General features: G+C 35.0%; 1 protein-coding gene across 4 annotated transcripts in view; it reads left to right on the forward strand.

Annotated features, from left to right (window-relative positions):
* Nucleotides 1–19,507, forward strand: part of SNTG1 (syntrophin gamma 1) — a 335,889-nt gene that overhangs the window by 285,008 nt on the left and 31,374 nt on the right. For 3 of the 4 annotated variants that reach the window (XM_032125012.1, XM_032125003.1, XM_032125022.1), the window contains exons 14-15: nucleotides 3,295–3,366; nucleotides 17,799–17,951. In XM_032125012.1, coding sequence (XP_031980903.1) covers nucleotides 3,295–3,366; nucleotides 17,799–17,951 — 225 coding nt within the window. The remainder of the gene's footprint in view (nucleotides 1–3,294; nucleotides 3,367–17,798; nucleotides 17,952–19,507) is intronic. The other variant, XM_032125031.1, reaches the window with a different exon arrangement.

Below are 19,507 nucleotides of genomic sequence, written 5' to 3' on the forward strand. Positions count from 1 at the left end.
TCTTGGGGCAACCTCTTCCTGAGGTAGTTCAAAGCCATCTTCAAATCTTTGTTCATCAGTAGCTATTGGTGTTCGTTTAGCAAAAGGTTTAAAAACATGTGGAAGGCATGAGGAATGGAAGTAAGCATGAACTGAAAACTTCATGCGTTCAGTGTTTGTACACTAGTTCACTGGTGTGGGAGTTTGGTGCTCTCTCAGGTCTGTTAATGGGAGTTTGGCTTATTTTGGGGGATATTTTTCAGGATCAGATCAAAATGTCAGATTATGCTAACATGACACAATTCAAAACCAGATCTCCTGCCTTTGTGCGACCTACTCAAGCATTTGCTGCCTGTCAAGAAAAACCAACTCCATTCTAGATACTAGGCAGAAGCAGAATCAAGGTTGAGAAATCCTTTTCAAAACAAAAGAGGAAGAGTATTCTTTTGTAAGAACTATGGTAGAGACCACAAGCCTCTTTACTGAAGAATAATTTCTAGGAATAATATGATTGTAGGGGGTAAATATCTGATGGGGGGTGATTAATGGGTGTGGAAGGAACATGTTTATATGAAGGATCTGAGCCATGGTGATGTGAATAAGGAAAATTTTGGCAAGCTGCTATTGTATAAGACAAGAAGTCCATCCTTGCGTTTCTATAGGTCTTGTTTCAGCTCAGCTGCAAACACAACATGATTTTGTATTGCCGGATTCTGGTTCCTAGTCTAAAATAGAAAATCTGTTCAAATGCAGAGAAAAATATTTTCTCTCCGTGGAGTAGGAGGGAAGCAGAATGATAAACATGCTTTTTTTAGGGCGGGGGAAGATTTCCTATAGAGCTACCTTAAAGATGTAGAATCGTAGAATGTTCGGGTTAGAAGGAACCCTAAAGATCATCCAGTTTCAGCTCTAACATGTAATGTATATAATAATTGCACACTTCTAAAATCCTATTTTCTATATGCAAACTTTTACACATACAGTTATGTTTGCTATTCTGCAGGTTTGTATCTTGCAGGAATTACAAAATATTATGAACAAAGTCTCAATGACACAGTTTCAGAGCTTCTTTTTAGGAGATGCATAAAGTGTAGTTAAAATAAAAACTGTTTTATAATTATATGTGCAGTGTAAACTACTTGGAAAAAATTGTTTTCTGGAAAGAGATGTCCTGCAAACTTTTTTAAACAGAAAATCAGATGAAAGTATTTCCCCAGTCTCTGCCAAAGTCTAACACATTAGGGAACCATGTGCTTAAAAAGTGTCTATCAGCAGCCTCCCCCTGCCTCCTTTTAAATCTTTTTGATCAATAGTACTTCTACTTCCCATGTTCACATAAAGGAGCAATCCTAGTGTTTCATATTTGTACTAGGAAAGCTTTAAAGAAAATTAGTTCTTTACTATTATTTTTTCTGTTATTTCCTGTTACATTTCCTCCTTTAGAAGTATTAATTGTGTCAAGTCTGGTTGGTTTCAATTCCTTCCAGTTTATACTTGGAAATTTACTTCAGAAAGAGCCACTAACACCCTTTCTTTTGCTACTCAATATTTTAAATTAAAATATTAAAATGAATGGTGCAGCAATTTCTATGGGTGTCATAATTCTACAATTATTTTTGCTTTGCACTTATATTTATACAGAAAGAGGTTTGGTTTGACTTGAAAAGAAGTCCCTTTACAGGTACAGACAAAAGGAAATGAGGGGAGAAGGGGGAGCTTTTATGCTTTCCCCCAAAGTATAGAGCCTATAGTAAATTTTTAAACATAGCTCCAAATGACTTTGTGCTTCAGGAGCAATAGTTACTACTTTTCCTCATGGCACAATATGACTTCATCTGGTGTGACTGGTGTTGTGGGCTCAGTGGGGCTGTAGCAAGACTCCTCTCCCCATTTTTCTGTTCATGGTGAGAAATTTATCTTTTTGTCCAGAGGAGAAAGAGTAGCTTTGTGGTTTAGTACCCACAGTTCAATAAGATAGTGAAGACTGCATTTGACAATGACTGCAAATAAAGGAAATTCTAATAGAAGAAGAACTAGAATACTGTATTTTTGAACTTTTCATTCCTTCCTGTGATTTCCTTAAAGGAGTTTACATTACAGTAATGTATATAACTAAAAATTAGTTAGGGATAGAATTTTCTCATACAACATCAAAATAATTTTGATCTATTAATGATTATTTTCTATTTAGATAAGAGACAAATTGGTCTCATCTAATATTTTCTTCCTTGGGCTGTGGACCCTCTTTTATTATACATGTTTCAAAGAAGTTTATCTTGAATCTTGTAGAAGCAGTAACATATGTTTTCACCAACCTTTTCATTGTGCCTAACAAATTTTATGATACAGTTTTCTTCCTTTGGATATGGGCTACTGTCCAAAGTGTTTTACCATTAAGATGATTAGTCTTTCATTTATAATCTCAATTTCATTCTATTTTGTGCCTTCTTCTGTATTTTGAGACTGTGAATATTCACCTGTTTTCTTCTTGCAGTTTCCTAGGAAATTTTATACACTGTTCTGATATTGCCTTAACTCTTCCCTTACTGAATATACTCACCTATCCCTTTCTTTGTAAAGCCTTAACACCTACCCTTGCATGATTTAATTTAATTCTTTTATCTATGTATTTCTTTGTGTAAAACAGTTGCCTAAAATGAATACAGTTAAAAACAATTGTGAAATCCCAGAACAAAGAGGAAAAAAACCAGACTATTCTTCAAATCTTAGTTTGTTAGAATTTAGGAGCAGATTAATCTTGTTAAAAAAAAAGAAAATGTATATCTGCCTGTGTTGTTTCATGCTTTTTCTTCCCCCTGGATTTCAAGGCATGTAGGGTAAGTGTCTGGGAGATTGCAAGGTTGGAGACTGGTTTTATGGATTTGCAAACGCTGTAGGTGGTTGGGAGCAGATACTGGCATGCAGTTACAGGGAGGAAAGTGGTGTGAAACATGCTTTCTAATGGACAGGGCTCTGGCTCTGTGAGATGAATTCAAGGGCTGTATCCTCACAGGATCTCACTGCAACGCCTGCCAGTTCCCAGGGGAAGCATCATCGTTTTTCATAGAGCAGGCTGCATGCAAAGGAACGGCATTGTAAGGACAGGGAGGACGTCTCCTAAGCATTGCCTGGATGCAACAGCCTGGTCCCTGCTAGTTGTTGCTTTGAGGCAGTGCTTGGTATGTCTGAATATATTTTACTCCATTTAAATACTTTAGGGATATTTTTTTTGTTAATAAAATTAATTCTTGAAATAAACAAAAATAATTTCATTTCTTTTTCTGTTTATTTTTGTGTTTTGTTTGTTTTTTAAAGGTCACAACCTGGGATTGGACACGAGCTGAGAAAACATTTTCAGTTTATGAGATAATGTGCAAAATTCTCAAGGTATGATAAGAAAGTATAAGAAAAATTGCCACTTTGACAGACAAGAGTATAACACTAACCACCTTGAAGAAAGACATCTATTTTTTTCCCTTTAAAGTCAAATATCAGAAGTTCTGGTGTCAGTAGATCCAGAATCAAACTAGAAGGCATGGCAAAATTGGAAATAAACTGATTTTGACTAGAAAACTACCTTATTTCTCCAGGATGCTGTATGGGCTTTATAGCTTCACTTTAATGTCACATTTAACAGTGTAACATTTATTTTTCTAACTGAGGACCTAAAGAAACAGTGATCATTGTGGTTGTTTTCAAATCTGTTGATGGAACTAATAGCAGCTGCAGTGTAAGATTTCACTAGGACTGACAGCAGAGTCTATAAAATATGCCATACCATTCTGAAAACTTTTGTCTTATCTTTTCCAACTGATTACATTTACCAGAAGTGTAATAAATGGTAAGAGATAATGATATATGTTTAGAAAGTTAAAATTATGAGTAACAAATTGAATAAGACCATTATTGTATGTTGGTTTTAATTTTTAATTCTGAATTCAATCAGAATTATTTTATCTGGTCTTTTCTCTGTTTTAAAAACAGTGAAAAACAGAGGCTCAAAATTTCTCAAATGATAAGGAAAAGAGATGCCTCCTCCTATTCATATAAAGTACTTTCTGGTTTATGTTGGTTTGGAGGTTTTTTGGGTCCGAATTACATAAAAGGTAATTTTAACATTTCTGGAGTTTTATCTAGGCAGAAGCAGAGTAGTATCAACAAGAAGTATGAAAATACCATATTTTTTAAAAGTGTTTCCCACTGAGAAGACCTTTTACTGACATAAATGGTACATTTCCTAGGTTTTGTGCGTCACAGAGGTGCACTATATTTTCCTTAGGGAGGCAGATGGCTCAATAAAATTCAGAAACTTATATCTGAGACTTCAAAAAAAAAAAAAACAAACAAACCTAAAATACAACAGATAGAAAAATTCCTTTTTGCTAGCAATCTGAACAGAAGAGTGAAAAGTTTTCCTTTACCTCTGTGTTGGCTGTGAGGTCTGGAGTCTTCATCAAGGAGTAGCACATCCCAAATGCAAAACATCCCATCACTTTGGTATGTCCTTCAATTACTGAGTGTGCGCAAATATTGGCTCCTTAGAAGTGGTCATGTAGGGAGAGGAATAACAGAAGTTGTTCACTCTTTGAAGGCAGCGCACTGGGGGTGCATGTGAACAGTGCTCCAAGAACACCATCATGCTTTGAGAGAGTTGAAAAATCCCACTTCTTACATGCACATTTTTTTCCCACCCCTCAGGTAACCTTTGATTGCTTCAGGCCTTGGGTATCAAGGTAGCTCTTTGTCAGAGAACTAAGTGTGTTGGAGCCAGGATGACTCCTCCTTATGACTTATCCAAAGATTTCTTTATACTCTTTGAACAGAAATTTACAGAATGTGTGCCATATAATTTTCTGTAATTTAAAGTTAGTTCTTCTTTTCTTCTAGCCGTTTGCCTTTGTTAATGCTCTTTTTAATTCACTTGCAATTTTGGCCATTTTTCTTTTTCCTCCTTTATCTGTGTCTCCTATTATTGTATACCAATACATTGATTTTTTTTTTTTTTCCATTTCTGAGCCATGTAGAAGAAGTTATTGCATCCAAGGAGACTGTCCATGAAGCAGTAAAACCTAAACCAGTACGTTCCTGGCACTGTTGTGTGGAAGCACAGAAAAGACTACAAATGTGCTGGGTTTTTTCTTATCATCCAGCCCTCCAAAATGTCTGGAAAGAGGTGTAGATCTTCCAGCCTCTTGTCTCTATTAACAGAGAGGCAATTCCAGTATAAGTAATATAGGAATATCATTTATGTGTTTCTTTATTGCTTTATTAATACTTAGTTATTCATTTATTGTCTGTAAATATGGTCAGGCTTATAAAATGCTGAAATGTTTCAAACAGGTTCTTTAGATGACAAAAACCTGTAAATACTAAAAACTGGAAGTGGAAAAATCATTGCAATGAAATTGCAACTTCTGACATTGGAGCATTAATCTTCACCATATTTTAGTTTTCTACAGCAGGTGCTACAGGGCTTAACTATGGTTTCACTAAATATAAGAGCAAATAAAATGAGAAAAACAGCTTCCCATTACACTACTACATTGAACATCTGTAGAAACTCAAGGTTTTGTTCAGCCTTTATTCCAGCATCATAAAAGTCTCCATTTTAGTAATGAGTGGTTTTTAGATACCTTTGAACAAGCTCCATGGATATTACTGAACCAGAGGCCATGTAAAAAAAAGTTACTCTACTGTTTTGTGATCACCTTCAAAATTCTTCCTTTCTATAGTACCTCACATGCTACCTTTGATATAAATCTCTTTGCCTTGGAGAATGACAAAGCTTTTCTGGCTAATATTCACTTTAAGTAGGACTTGCAAGTAGGCTGTGCTAACCTTTGTATGGGTTAGCTCAGGACTGAGCAGTGCTTTAGAATTAAGTGTTATTGCATCATTTACTAAGCAAAGTGTATCTGCATTACATGGCTTGCTTGTAATTGAACGAGATATTTCAGAAAAAATTTAGACTTCCATTTATTAGGATGCAACTGTCACCCAAGGCAGCTGGTATTTTCTCCTGTGTATACTGGCAATTTCAATAACTGTCCCTCAAACCACAAGGACAGGACTTTGCTTAATCTGTCTGTAAGTATTTTTTCTCCATTTTCCACTCCTTAATTTTGACTAAAATTCTGATGAACGTCACAAGACCAGTCTTGACTAGAGAGACTTACTAGCGTAATTTTGTCTCTTTAAATAGAATTGTAATTTTCCTCAGTTTGAGAGTTCCTCTAAGTTTCTCTTCATAACAGAAGCACTACAGTGGAGAATATGAACTGCCAGATCTTACTGAATGCAAATTGATATTTTAGTATTTCAGTATAAGAGAATAATTCCACTTCTGGTAACAGTAAAAATACTAAAACACTAAATCAATATTAATGTTCATGCAGCAAAGGACTTCACTGATTTAATCTTCAGGAAGAGTATATAGTCCAAAGACATTAAATAAAACCCACTTGGCTGCCACCACAACCAATGTTTTCTCCATATTTACTTGCATGGGTTTAGTGTTCTTTTTCCTCCAGTATCTATCCCAAAGATTCTGACTCCTTTCATAAACAATATAGAAAACTGGGATGCCATTTCCAATTTTTACAGTTCCCTTAGTCTCAAGCAGCTAAAAGGCAGGATGTTCTGCACCTTAATCAGAGATGTCAGAGATTATTATATGATTTATAGCTAGTGGATTCATATTTATAGTACTCATCAAATAAATCACTATTTGGTTGTAACAGTATATTTTTTTATTTTATTTTCCCCACCAGATTACAAAGAAAGGAAAGAAGAAGCAAGGCAATAAGTCACTATTCTTAACTTGATTAGGACCTGCAAAATAACCAGGAAGACCCTTAAAATTTGAAGCATAAAAGTACACTTTAAAAAGCAGTCTTTTGACTGTGTAAAAAGACAGTTTTATTGAAAGAAATTCAGCAAAAAGTGCATTGATCTTCTACTTCAGTATTTACAATTTTATATAGTAAGAAAGTATAAAAGAAAAAAACCCAAACTGTCATAACCACTTTCATACACTACCATACCAGTAAACTATTATAAAAAAAGGTTCTGTATAAAGTTTACAAAATACCAAATCAAAATACATATCTCATAAATATGAAGCTATTTATTGTTAATATTTTGGGGATTAAATAATTTTTGACATGAAACCTAGGTAAAGTAGGCTGAGTACAAAAATCACATTTTAATTAAATTGGTTTAAATCATTCATTGTGAAATAACAACAAAGAGCAGTGGGCTATGTTTGATGTAAAAGGAGCATTTATGGAAGTGCAAATAACTTAGGACCTGGGGAGGTAAATCCTTAAATTGATCAGCATATGAAATAATTTATTAAAAATTCAATAGGTCTGTTGATTAAGGGGTGGAAGCAGAGAGAAAATAAGGCACTGAAGAACTCTTTAACCCTAAAAAGAAACAGGTAAAAAGAAAGTGAATAGAAATCAAAGTCAGGCAAGTTAAAATGGGGAAGAAGGCAGGAACTGTAAAGGCTGTGCTGATTAGTCAGTGAAAGGTACCAGTAAGAAGTTGATAGCATTGGAACCACTCTTATTTTTTAATCATGAGTTTATTCAGACTGATGCAAATGGTGACACTAGCATGTAGATGAAAATCTGCAATCCTTGTTAAGAAATTTGTCAGGCAAGAAAATCTAATGGTACCACTTTTGACGTTAAAGTGTGTCTATGAGTTATTTTCGATAGAACCCCTGGTAGGATTTGCTATCAATAAATATTCCTAATTTATTCTGCAAGAAGCTTGTTTCACCTTATGCTTTATTTTGAGGAGTAAAGCCCCATTAACAGCCAACTAATTTTAATGTTGCAATTGAACAAATATTCAATACTCCAGAAAAGCAGGTATTTCTATCACTAACTTCAGATAGGCACGTGGCCTTATCCTGTTCAGTATTTTGAAGCTGATTTAACTGTATATGTTTTTTTTGGTACTTCTTGTATTTTTGATACACAGTTTTAACATGTGTTTTGAGAGTGTGTGTGCATGTGTATGCATGTGTAAGTGTGTATAATTTAACAAGATTTAAGTACCTTAGATAAATTGGTAAATAAATATTTAAACAATGTTTCCATATAGGAGGTAGAAAAAAGTTTGTTTCATTTTTCAGGCAAATTAGGAACAATAGCATAAAAGATTGCACTTCTCTATCCTTTTTGCTTGAGTTATGTTCTAGAGCTCATCCAAGCATCTCCTTTTAATGGTGAGAAAATGCTTTCTATAGTTGTGTCACCTGCCTCCTATCTTCAGTGTCATGCAAAAATATTTAGAGATTCACAGTTAGAGCATGCTTTATTCAGCATAAAAGAGGAAACATATTCAAGTGTCAGATCAGCTCTGAACTGAAATGTGAGGATAACTGTGTAAGGCAGGCTATGCTGGCAACATGTCAGGATAGTGAATCATTGATGTTTACAGTTAGTACCATTCACATCAGTGCAGCTATAATTTTCTTGCTATATTAATCAGGACCAACTTGGTGTCTCAGAAGACTTGTGATTCCTTCCTTATTTTAGCTGTTAGTATGTGTAAAATCCTCAAATGTAGTTATGTTAATTTTTCCCACTTAAATTGCCTGTAATTATGCTGTCCATTTCCAGTAAGTCAAGTATGGGAAAAGGATGATATAAAAAGGATGTGAAACTACTGGCAATGTTAATGCATTCAGATAAATTTTAAAAATAATGCCAATAGACACATAAACATATAAAGTGCAGGTAGAGAACATATGTTGAGGTCTATCATTCATATAGTTTGCTCAATGGTGAGACTTGCATCTTGATGTGATTCCACTAAAATACTTTGCACGTACTCTAAATGCTTAAGAGGCAGAAGTAATGAATCCCTTTTATGAATAGTTTAATGCTGCATCCAAGAAGTATTAGATTTTCAGCCAGGGTTTAGCCAGGAGCCAGTTCTTGGCAAGAATGCTAAACTGTTGAGTATTTCAGTTGAAAACAATTGAAGTAATTTTCAGTCTTCGGTTTGCCTTCTGTCCTACATTTAAGAGTATCTAATGTTTCCACAGAAAAGAGGGTCTGTTTCCCCTCTAAATAGAATTATAGTTGTCTTCTAAGATAAGAAAAATAGTAAGAGTCATAAATATCTCTATGTCCACTGGCATCAAGACCAGCACTAAACTGTCTTCAGTTAGGCTATAAGGAAAAACTTCTTTACTGAAATAGAGCTCCTGACAAGGCCACTGAATTTCCACCCCTGGATCCTTTTGAGTGTAAGCTGGTGTGTAGCTGCTCCTACCATGCATAGAGACAGGCAGTAGATGGCTGCACCTCTGGCCAGCTCATAAATGTTTTCTGTGATTCTGTATGTTATTTCTGTTCGTTTCTCCTCAACGTGTACATAGTTATATGAGCCCTAATCCGTGCTAATCTGGATAAATTTAATGGGGCCTGTGTTTTAAAGGTGTTGGTGTTGCTGTAACTCTGCAGCACCATGTAAGTCTTTTCTGACAGCAAAGAGGCAGCGTTATTACATGCATGACAAGTACCACTGTATAAAGGCTTGTTCATTTTTGGTTTGTTTCAAAAAGGAAGGACAAGCAGTATTTGAAATGTAAACTTATTAAATAAGGCTTTTCATGTTCCCTGTTAACTTTAGAAAGGTTTTTCATTTTTTCTTAACTCCCCTCCCCCCTCCTTGTTCTGACATTTTTTATGCAATATTAATATAAACTGTCACCTTTTGGGTGAAAAATAAATCAGTTGTGTTGGGCTGGGGCTGCCAATCTTGGAGTCTGATCCTTCTTCCTCGAAAAAATAACAAGGTAAACACACAGAGGAAAAGAAAAAGAATAACAAATACACAAAATAAATTTTTAAATGACTTCTGCAACCTCTCTGTTGCAGAAATTGCTTTTTGTTGCCTGTCTAGTTATGAGACTGACAGTGCTGTTGCAACATCCTTGAAAAACAAAGCCAAATTAGGTTTTTACATAAGGCAGAAGGAATTTTGTAAAAGAGCAGAAGTAAGGTGTGAAATATAAATACTATGTAAGGATACTTGGGAAAGACAAGTATATGTCTTAAATCCAAGATATTTTAGATTTATCTGCAGCTTGAGAAGTTTCCTTCCATTAATTTAATCTAATCAGAGCATTTCTAAAGATTTGAGTGATTCATTATTGTATTAAATAATATACTCTGACACATCAATTTTAGTAGATTTTTGTGTAGCAGTTTTCTCTAATTTATCAGTTTTCTCTTATTTTATGGTCACAGACTTTAATGATCTGAGTTTTTTTCCCATCTTTATTTCTGGCTATTGCAATACTTAAATTTAGCTTGAGATGTTGCAGTTTTATTGCACAAAGATTTTGTGACTGTAGGCATTCATGCAGCAGTGATAATTTTGTATTTTTCACTGGAACTGTGTCCCAATCCTTATATGAAATAAATTGTTCCTGTTTCCGGGGCAACTATTCAAAACTTCATTTGGTGCATTCTCTTCATAGTGGAGGTCTGCTTGTTGATTGCTCTCAACAGCCAGAGCCAGCAGTGAAACCAGAAATACTAATTTCTTAACAAATCCTTATCTTGTGGTTTTATGATAGGACCTTTTTTACTATAGTCCCTTTTTAACTTTTTTCTTAGCATTATTAGCAAGTACATGTAAAAAATTTTTTTACACATTTGCTTATAGAAATTTTCTGACATACTGATATTCAACACAAATGCTTTTCACTATGCTACCCTAACATACTCTCACCTTGACATAATGTATTGGCAAGCTTTTTGAGTAAGTAAGGAATTCTGTCCAAAAAAGAAAGGAAAATAAATAAAAAAGAGTATGCAGTCAAGTAGGTAATTCTTTTGATATAATGAATAATCAATTTGGTGGGTAATTTTCCAAACTTTTATTTAATCAGGTTTAATCCTTTTCCTTCCAATGTTTCTGTCCTTCATGAGGAAGACCTTTAAAAGATCTTTTCCTGCCTTTAAAACAAATACATCTAAAGTGGGGGAAAAAAACCCAAACACAAAAACTGACAAAAAGGAGAATTAAAAGGACTTTTCTTCTATATAATTTCTTTGTCCACTTCTGGTGTTGAGTCAGGTGTTTTTTCTCTTATTGAAGAGGTGCATAGTCACTTTAAGGAAATTCAGAGTATCCTGTTCTCACTTACCATGACCAGTAAGATAACAACTCCTAATAGCTGGGAAAATAGGGAAGGTTCTCTTCCTATATGCCACAGGGATGCAGGATGTTCAGAATGAAATCTTCAAAATGGTAACAGTCAAATTTTTCCCAGAACAACTAAGTTTTTTTGGTAGATCTTAACTTTTCTTCTTAAGGGCAGCAAAAGTGCCCCTGTTCCTGAATCAGCCATTGCTATTCCAAAGAATGGAGGTCCCAGAGCAGCCCAAAAAGCAGATTCAGGGGCTGATGCTTCTCTGTTTATTTCTTTCCTTTTAACTGGGACAAACCAATTCAATTCCTTTTTCTAATTTATTTTACAGAACTGATTTAGCTGTTTTAACTATAATATAAAATACAAAAATATCCTCAGGCAGACAACTAACATGGAAAAAAATCAACTGCAATTAATAAGGGTCAAAATGAAAAGACAGGATCACTCTTTAGCATTGCTGTCCATTATAATTATATTTACTCTTATAGGATCTGTTCTTAAACATAATTTGCAGCAAAAATGTTTGAAAGTTAGGAGAAGTAAAAAACCTTTGTAACTCTCCGAAGAGATGATCAGCACATTTTTTTAGTATCTGTTTGTAATTATACTAGTCTCTGATTTCTCTGTAGCAGAAAATAACCACTAATGCATCTCTGCAAAGTATTAGAATAATGTATTTCTTCAAAAGATTAGTCAGTTTGGTGAACATTTTGAAACTTTTCCTCATATGGCAATAAAATAAACAAGTTTCTCACTAGAGTTCATTAAGAAATAGACACGATTATGGCACTGACTCAGAGGAAACCTGTTTTCAGACTCTTGCTCTGATTCAGGTGAGGGTCTTCAAGACTGTCTTTTAGTCAGGCAGAAGAGGAAATTAATTTTCCTATTCAGGCAGAATAAGAAAGTGATTTGAGTTTACTGCTGAACCTAATAGATTACAGGGAATGAACCTTTCTATTTCTCTCCAGCCATCAGACAGATCTTTCTAATGGGAATTTAATTAAAAGTAAAATTTATCCTGCAATTATAAACAGTTTTCCCCTTGAGTAAACATATTTTTTGTAAAATCTGAACATGAAAATATATTCTATCCAGTTTTAGTTTAGCTGCAATTCTGTGTTTACTTAAATGTGTGTGTGTGTATATACATATCTGCAATTTCAATATTTTTTTTACACTTCTTAACAATAAAATTCAGGGGTCCAAATAAGATGAGCTATGTACAAACACATGCCTACATGGATATTTTTTCTTTATTTCTTGAGTAATGAGGATATGTTGGAGAAGCTGTACCTTTTTTCACTCTGGAGTGAATCTGTTCCCTACTGCCTGTAAAGGCTATTAGAACCATCACCATAGCAACTAATGGTGATGCTCAAGCAAAGTGTTCCCTAAATTCCAGCTAAAGAAGTAGATCATTATATGCCTTTAGAAAGAAGGATGTATGTTTATGTAGCCAGAATTGATCAGTGAAAGGAGACACAAGCAGTAAAACAATCGGGGCACTGGTGCCAGCAAGGGTGAAGGCAGGATGTGATTCATTTTTACAGTTGCTTTGGAGTTATTGCATGAGAGAATGCTTTTTATCTTGAGAGGATTTAGGTGCTAGGTTTGAATCTTGATTATGATAGGACAGATTTCTTTCTGCGGAACTGCCTAAACTAGTCAACAGAGAAAACAGGTTTTGTTTGTTTTCTCATTTATGTGTTTTGAAGAACTATTATAATTAATATGAGAGACGTAAACATTTACCTCATTTAAACAACTGAAATAAAATTTTCTTGAAAGTCAAAGTCTATTTTGTCTATGTAGGATGGTTTTGAACCTCTTACATGAATTGTTGTTCATGTCAAAAACTGTTTGCCAGTGTCACTAACATTTACAGTTCCGTGGCCAAATACAGATGCCACTGTATATTACATGTAACTTCACAGGTAAATCAGGCTTCCAGACAGTTCTTGAGCATCTCCTTGGTAAAAATCACTCCATGAGCATGAAAGTGACAGATCTAGCTTTGTTTTCTATTGCACAGAGCCTTGTAGAATAGAACAACTCAACTTTCACTGACCATCACAATATTAGCAGATTTAAATAATACCCAAAATATGAATATTTAATGCACTCATCATACTTAAAATGAAAAGACACAAGTCATCAAAAAGAAGCAGTGCTGCTTCTGGAGAGAGCAGTCTTACAAAAGAGAAAGATTACCTCTGCAGAAGAGAATGTGAAGTCACTACTTAGTGATAAAGAAGCATTCTGCCTTAATTTGAAAGGACCTGCCTAATGAGCCATGCTTAGTTCCCATGGACAAATTTATTACTCTCACTTAACATGGATATCATTATTAATTAGGCAAGCAGGAGTCATACTGTCCTGTCAGCAGAGATGCTGGATTACCCTGAAGCTGGGTGTAAGCCAAGGTCTTTCCTCACAGCCCATCCTTCAGCAGGACTACTTTCCTGCTAGTGACAATTAACATGCTGGTAAAAGTTTTGTGTGTGTTTCTCTTCAGACAGTTTTATTAATTCACAACGAGAACATCAGGGGCAAATGGTACAACTAATCATTAACAGTATGAAAGGGTTCTTAAAAAGTCAACATGAAATTGGCTTGTGTCCCTCATTGACTAGTAAGTGAATATAAAAATACAGGGTCATAGCAAATGCTTAAATGGGTAGAATGACATTTATATTTTAGTTGAAGTAGTGGTTTCTTAAAAGGCAGTTAATGAAGATTCCTGCTTAATCCAGACCTGGTTTTGAGACTCCTGAGGCAGTTAATGAAGATTCCTGCTTAATCCAGACCTGGTTTTGAGACTCCTGACAAGTTTATTTTAAATTAGTGGACTATTGAACAATTTTCAGTTGGATTCCTTAAAAAATAAAATTGCTTTAAATTCCTGCCTGTATAAGGACGTTTGGATAGCTATCTTTTATCTTTGCCTACATATTGTTTTGTCCAGTTATCCATTGTACAAATTATGAGATTCTATAAATGCAGAATACAGATTTTTAATGCTTGAAAAGAAATGCAAAACTAAAGAAAGATCTTGCAGAAAAAGCAGAATAAGTTGCAGAAGCAGCACTAAAGGGAACCTTGCACATAACTGTTTTCACAAACAGAATGGAATACCACTAAGAAGGAAAGGAATACTTCATATGTATGTTAGCAATTTTGGAAAAACTAAAATACATCATTTAAATTTCTTTGACTTACACTTCTCTTACCATAGGCTTAACCATAGATGTTGATATCAAAATCACAAGTATATCCATAAGAGCTAATCACAAATTGAAATTATTATTTGGTTAAATTATTATTTCTGTGGAAATGTTGAATTTTGTTTTCATTCTGAATAAGAACTTCACAGAATGTAAATTTCAATAATAAATGAGTCCATTATGTGTACTGTTTGTCACAATATAATGTAGTAGTTGAAATATTCTAAACTTTTTATATGCAAAACACTGAGGGGAAGTGTTACCTAGTAGTGATTAGGTCTTTCCTAAATCAAAGCATGCTCTCATTTTCATACATAAGTAGCAAAAACCTGGGTAATTATTGTAGATCCCATTTAACTCTTCTTTTTTCATCATCTAGGTTTGATGTAATGCTTAGAAAAATCTAGTACAATTATTACTAGCAATGTTGATAGTAAAATAAACAGGTTTTTATTTAGTCACTTCAAAGCCTCCAGAGATTTTTGCATTTTTCAAACGCTTTTTAACAGAGACCAATCTCAGTACAACTTATAACATTTTGTTTTTCACAGTCTATGCAATAACTCTTTCCTTTTTCCTTGACAGCATATTCTTCTCAATAGGAGACAAAAAAAGCCTGGAAGAGTCTAAGAGTGTAATTTAAAAGCATCAAACCTTAGCTGTGCCCAGCTAAATAGAGATATGCATTCTGGAACTGAGCCATGCACTAAGCTCCCTCCCATTTGAAAACAGGGGTTATTACTTCAGTTACTTTAATGACAGTGATTCCTATGATCCCACATAGAGCCATAGTCATGTTTCAGAAAAACTTTAAGAACCTGCATTACTAATAATTGCTTATTCTCTACTAACTTTGTCAAGAATAGGTAAAGATGAGTTCAAAATATTTTTAGTTTCTTCTGAGGTTGTAGCTATGAAGGACTGAAACCTTCCCCAGGAAATACATGTACCTTACACATGAGTCTTGCCGCACTCCATGCTGAATGGGTCCTTTGGGTTATGGGCCAAGAGGCCCATTCAATCTGGTTTAGTTCTGGAAGCACAGGGATTTCAAGACCCCATTTAAGACCTGTTAGACAAGAAGTGTTGTTATACTAAAAGAAGTAGCTTTTCTTCCCTGGAGGAGTGAGGGTTTTCCAGTGCTTTTATTCATCCAGAATTGAGATTGTTCAGCCTGGAAAAGAGAAGGCTTCAGGGTGAAGTTATTGCAGCCTTTCGGTACCTAAGGGGATCCTATAAGAGAGATGGAGAGGGACGTTTTTCGAGTGCATGTAGTGACAAAACAAGGCAGAATGGCTTCAAACTGTAAGAGAGTAGGTTTAGACTAGAGGTTAGGAAGAAATTCCTTATTGTGGGGGTAGTGAGGCACTGGAACAGAGAAGTTATGGATGTCCCACCCCTGGAAGTGTTCAAGGCCGGACTGGATGGGGCTCTGAGTAACCTGGTCAAGTGAAAGGTTTCACAACCATAAAAGGTTGGAGCTGGAAGATCTTTAAGGTCCCTTCCAACCCAAGCCATTCTGCGACACTGTGCTTTATGTTGCTACACATATCCACAAGGTTAAACATTTGTCACAGTGCTGCTGCTCTGTGTGCTTTCAGGCTGTGTGTGCAATGGAGCATAAATGTCCTTAACAACAACCTGGATATTATAACATCTATTTTGAATGCTGGTCAGGACATACTGTGAACAGAATTGACACTTCAGTTTTGGAAGAAAGGCCTGAATGGAAAGGAAAAAAAAAGGAGAAAAAAGAGATACTGAAAAAAGAGACAGTGTTTCTGATAGGACATAGACTATTATTGAGCTACACCTAACTGGTTCAACTACACAGCCCTGTGAATATTTAGAAGAAAAGTCTGGAAAAATATATTTTCTTTTGAAATGCTGTCTTTTAAGATCAAACGTTCATGCTGATTTTTTTCATACATGACTTAACACAGTAGAGCTACGAAGCTTAGGATTTGTTGGAAGTAAGGAAGGAGATTTTTCCACACTGACTGGTCATTTTAACATCCTAGCAACTTGTTTTTGTCATAGTGATTGCAAAGAGAGGGTATGTTGCCTCCACAGCCGATTCTTCTAGAAATTGTAAAGCAGGCTTGAACCAGAAGCATTCATGAATGCATCCTGTACTGGCTTTCTTGAACAAGTCTGTCACATTTCTACTGAATGAATGGAAAGGGGAAAGTACTGCTTGGTCTCCCATTACCTACTTGAATACCTGACAGTGATAGCTTCAGACAGGTTCCTGTTTTATATATTTTGTTCTCAATCAGCTTAAGTTCCTGGTTCTCTGCCCCGGGGAGAACTGACTTGAGCAATGTAAGCTGCTCTTCCAGCTTGCTTCAGCTGATTGTGCTCCCCTTGTTCTGTTCAAGTTGTGTATAACCAGAAGGCAATACTGTCCCGTGAGTCTCCTTTACTGAACTTAACTCTGCCCTTTGTTATGGGGTAGCTTTGTGGAAATTTCATGCAGGCTACTTATACCCAAATTTCCAGATGTATTGGCAAGGACAGCTGGTGAGCTTGTGACTTGCGGCAGCTTCTTTGATGTAGCAGGGACTAAATTAATTAAACCTGTTTCTGCAAACCTATTTTTCACAAGAACAAGTTATGCGCCAGAATTTTAGCCTAAAGCATCCTGTATTAAATAAATCATTTTTTTTTTTTTAAATTGAAGTCTTTTTAATGAATGGATTTCCTGATTAGCTTGCTTATTCTCTGGTTTAGTACCAATTACAAATGCAGCAATCATTAATTATTAAATATTTGTAACCTCATATCTATTGTGTGATGTTATGTTGAAAATAAAGCCAAAAGTAATTTTCTCCTCCAGGACCAAAGCCAGAATCCTAACCATGGGCAGCCACTATAGTCTCTCCTGGCAGTGTCGATTTAAGGACAAATTTTATGTTGGATTTTGTAAGCTTCCAGAAATATGAACTTGTTTTCCCTAGCCTCTATAAAGAAAATAGAACATATGGACTTTTCATACTTCTTAAAATAAATGCCTTCCTTTGACCAGCTTTCCAGAGTAGAGTGTGTGAGTCAAATAGCTGATATTTGTGTTCCTCATGTGAATAGAAAGTGGAAAACTTTCATAGAATTTATCTAATCTAAAAGTGTATAGCTGATAACATTTTTGAGAAGTGATTTGTTAAAATATTTAAAGGTAATGCCAGAGATATGCTGTCCCATACCATTCTGAATATAGGCATCCTTCTTAAAATTCATTGAAATATCAGTGTTTAGACCAAGCCTCTAATTTTCAGTTCCTCAGCTCTCGGTAGTTACTACTGTCATTTAAAATGCCATTTAAACATGCTGGGTTTGAGGCATAAATGTTTGCAATTAAAAATATTAATTGATGTATGCCAGATTATATAACTTCAGGTTTTCATCAGGACAGTGATCTACTGGACCGTCGGAAACATTGCTTCAGTGTCCAGTCTGAGTCTGGAGAAGATCTTTACTTTTCTGTGGAACTAGAGTCCGACCTAACACTATGGGAAAAAGCCTTCCAAACAGCAACTTTTTTAGAAGTTGAACGGATACAGGTGAGAACAACTGCCTTGGTGATCGTCTTTTGGTACATTACCAAATTAGGCCCATATGAAATATTGATGCAATTAAAAAAAATTTATGACCTTCTGCAGCTCTCAAGTTATTATTGTTTTATGTAAGTAATTGCTTTTGGTCTACCCAAACAGCTTGCAATCTAATGCTCAGAAGAGATCACCTGAAATACAATCTTTGAGTTATTATGACGATGTGATACATATTTGTTAACTGAAGTTCATGGACAGACAAGGAAAAACAATCTGTAGGTCAAGGACAAAATCCAGCTATTTAGATATTCTTACTGGCTTACATGCTACCTTGTTTGTTATTAAATATCACAAGAGAACCTTTCAGGAATTAAGTTGTCCTTGTAATACCGGGAATGAGAGTACACTGAGTGAAGTACTTACTGGATACAAGCAAGGACAAAATTGTACCTCAGCTGCATTATTCTTTCTTCACACATTTCCTGTTCCTTATATTTACTCGATGGTCAGATGAGCAGAGATGGATAACATTCTGCTACAGATTATAGTGACTTTTTATAGAGAAATTATATATCAGAATGTTTAAAGATAGATTTGTTTTTCTCACATGACCAAAAAGTCATGACTTTTTTGACAAAGCCACCCACCACAACTATAATTCACCTAATCCTGATTGTAATATTGATTTTCTAATTGTGATATATTCATATGGTTAGAACAGTTTTCATTGGTGTTGCCAGGAGTTTTACACACTTACCCAAGCCATATTAGCATATTAGCCTGTGCAAGTATTGTCTCACACATTTTCTCCTGGGAATGAAAGCACTGACATGTTTTTATTCAGACAAATTGTTAGTTAGTAGTATATTACCCCTTTTCTGACCTGTGAGCCACCACATGCAGATGGATTGAACTGGTATATACTGATGATGATCCAGTTTGCAAAAACTACACTGCTGTCAGTTTTAATGCACAGCATCTTTGTTTAGGAGAAGTCAGAGGAGGTTCAGCTTTTCTCTTGTAAGTTCATGTACTCTGTTACCTTTTATAGAAACTATTCTTACCTTTTACACTGTAATTACATCCTGAAAAATCTAAGACTAGTTTTTCTGTGTAAAAATTGCAACAATATATGTCCTCTGCCACTAAATATTTGAGTGGTTTTGTCTTTCTTATATGATTAACTGCAACATACTTTATAGAAGCACTGCTGTGCCATCAGTAAAAGAATATATGGCATTTTTCTTGAATAAATTTTATCCTAGAAGCTACCTCATATTTGTTCTACTTTGAGATTGATTCATACTATAGAATTCCTAGTTTAGATTTTTCTTTTGGGTTTTAGAATTACATTTATTCAAATTGCCCTCATGCTTCTCGAAAATAATTTCCTTAATAACCTTAACCTCAGATTAATCTTAATCTTTTCACTTAATTTTCTCTCTCCTGATATTCAAAGTAGCAATTAAGAACTCAAAGCAATGATTTCCTGATTGATTGATTGATTGATTACAGCAGATCTGTGAAAGTGGACAAACAAGCTTCTCGTGATAGAATATTATTGT

Source organism: Corvus moneduloides, chromosome 1 (genome assembly GCF_009650955.1).
Source record: "Corvus moneduloides isolate bCorMon1 chromosome 1, bCorMon1.pri, whole genome shotgun sequence".
NCBI classification, from domain to species: Eukaryota; Metazoa; Chordata; class Aves; order Passeriformes; family Corvidae; genus Corvus; species Corvus moneduloides.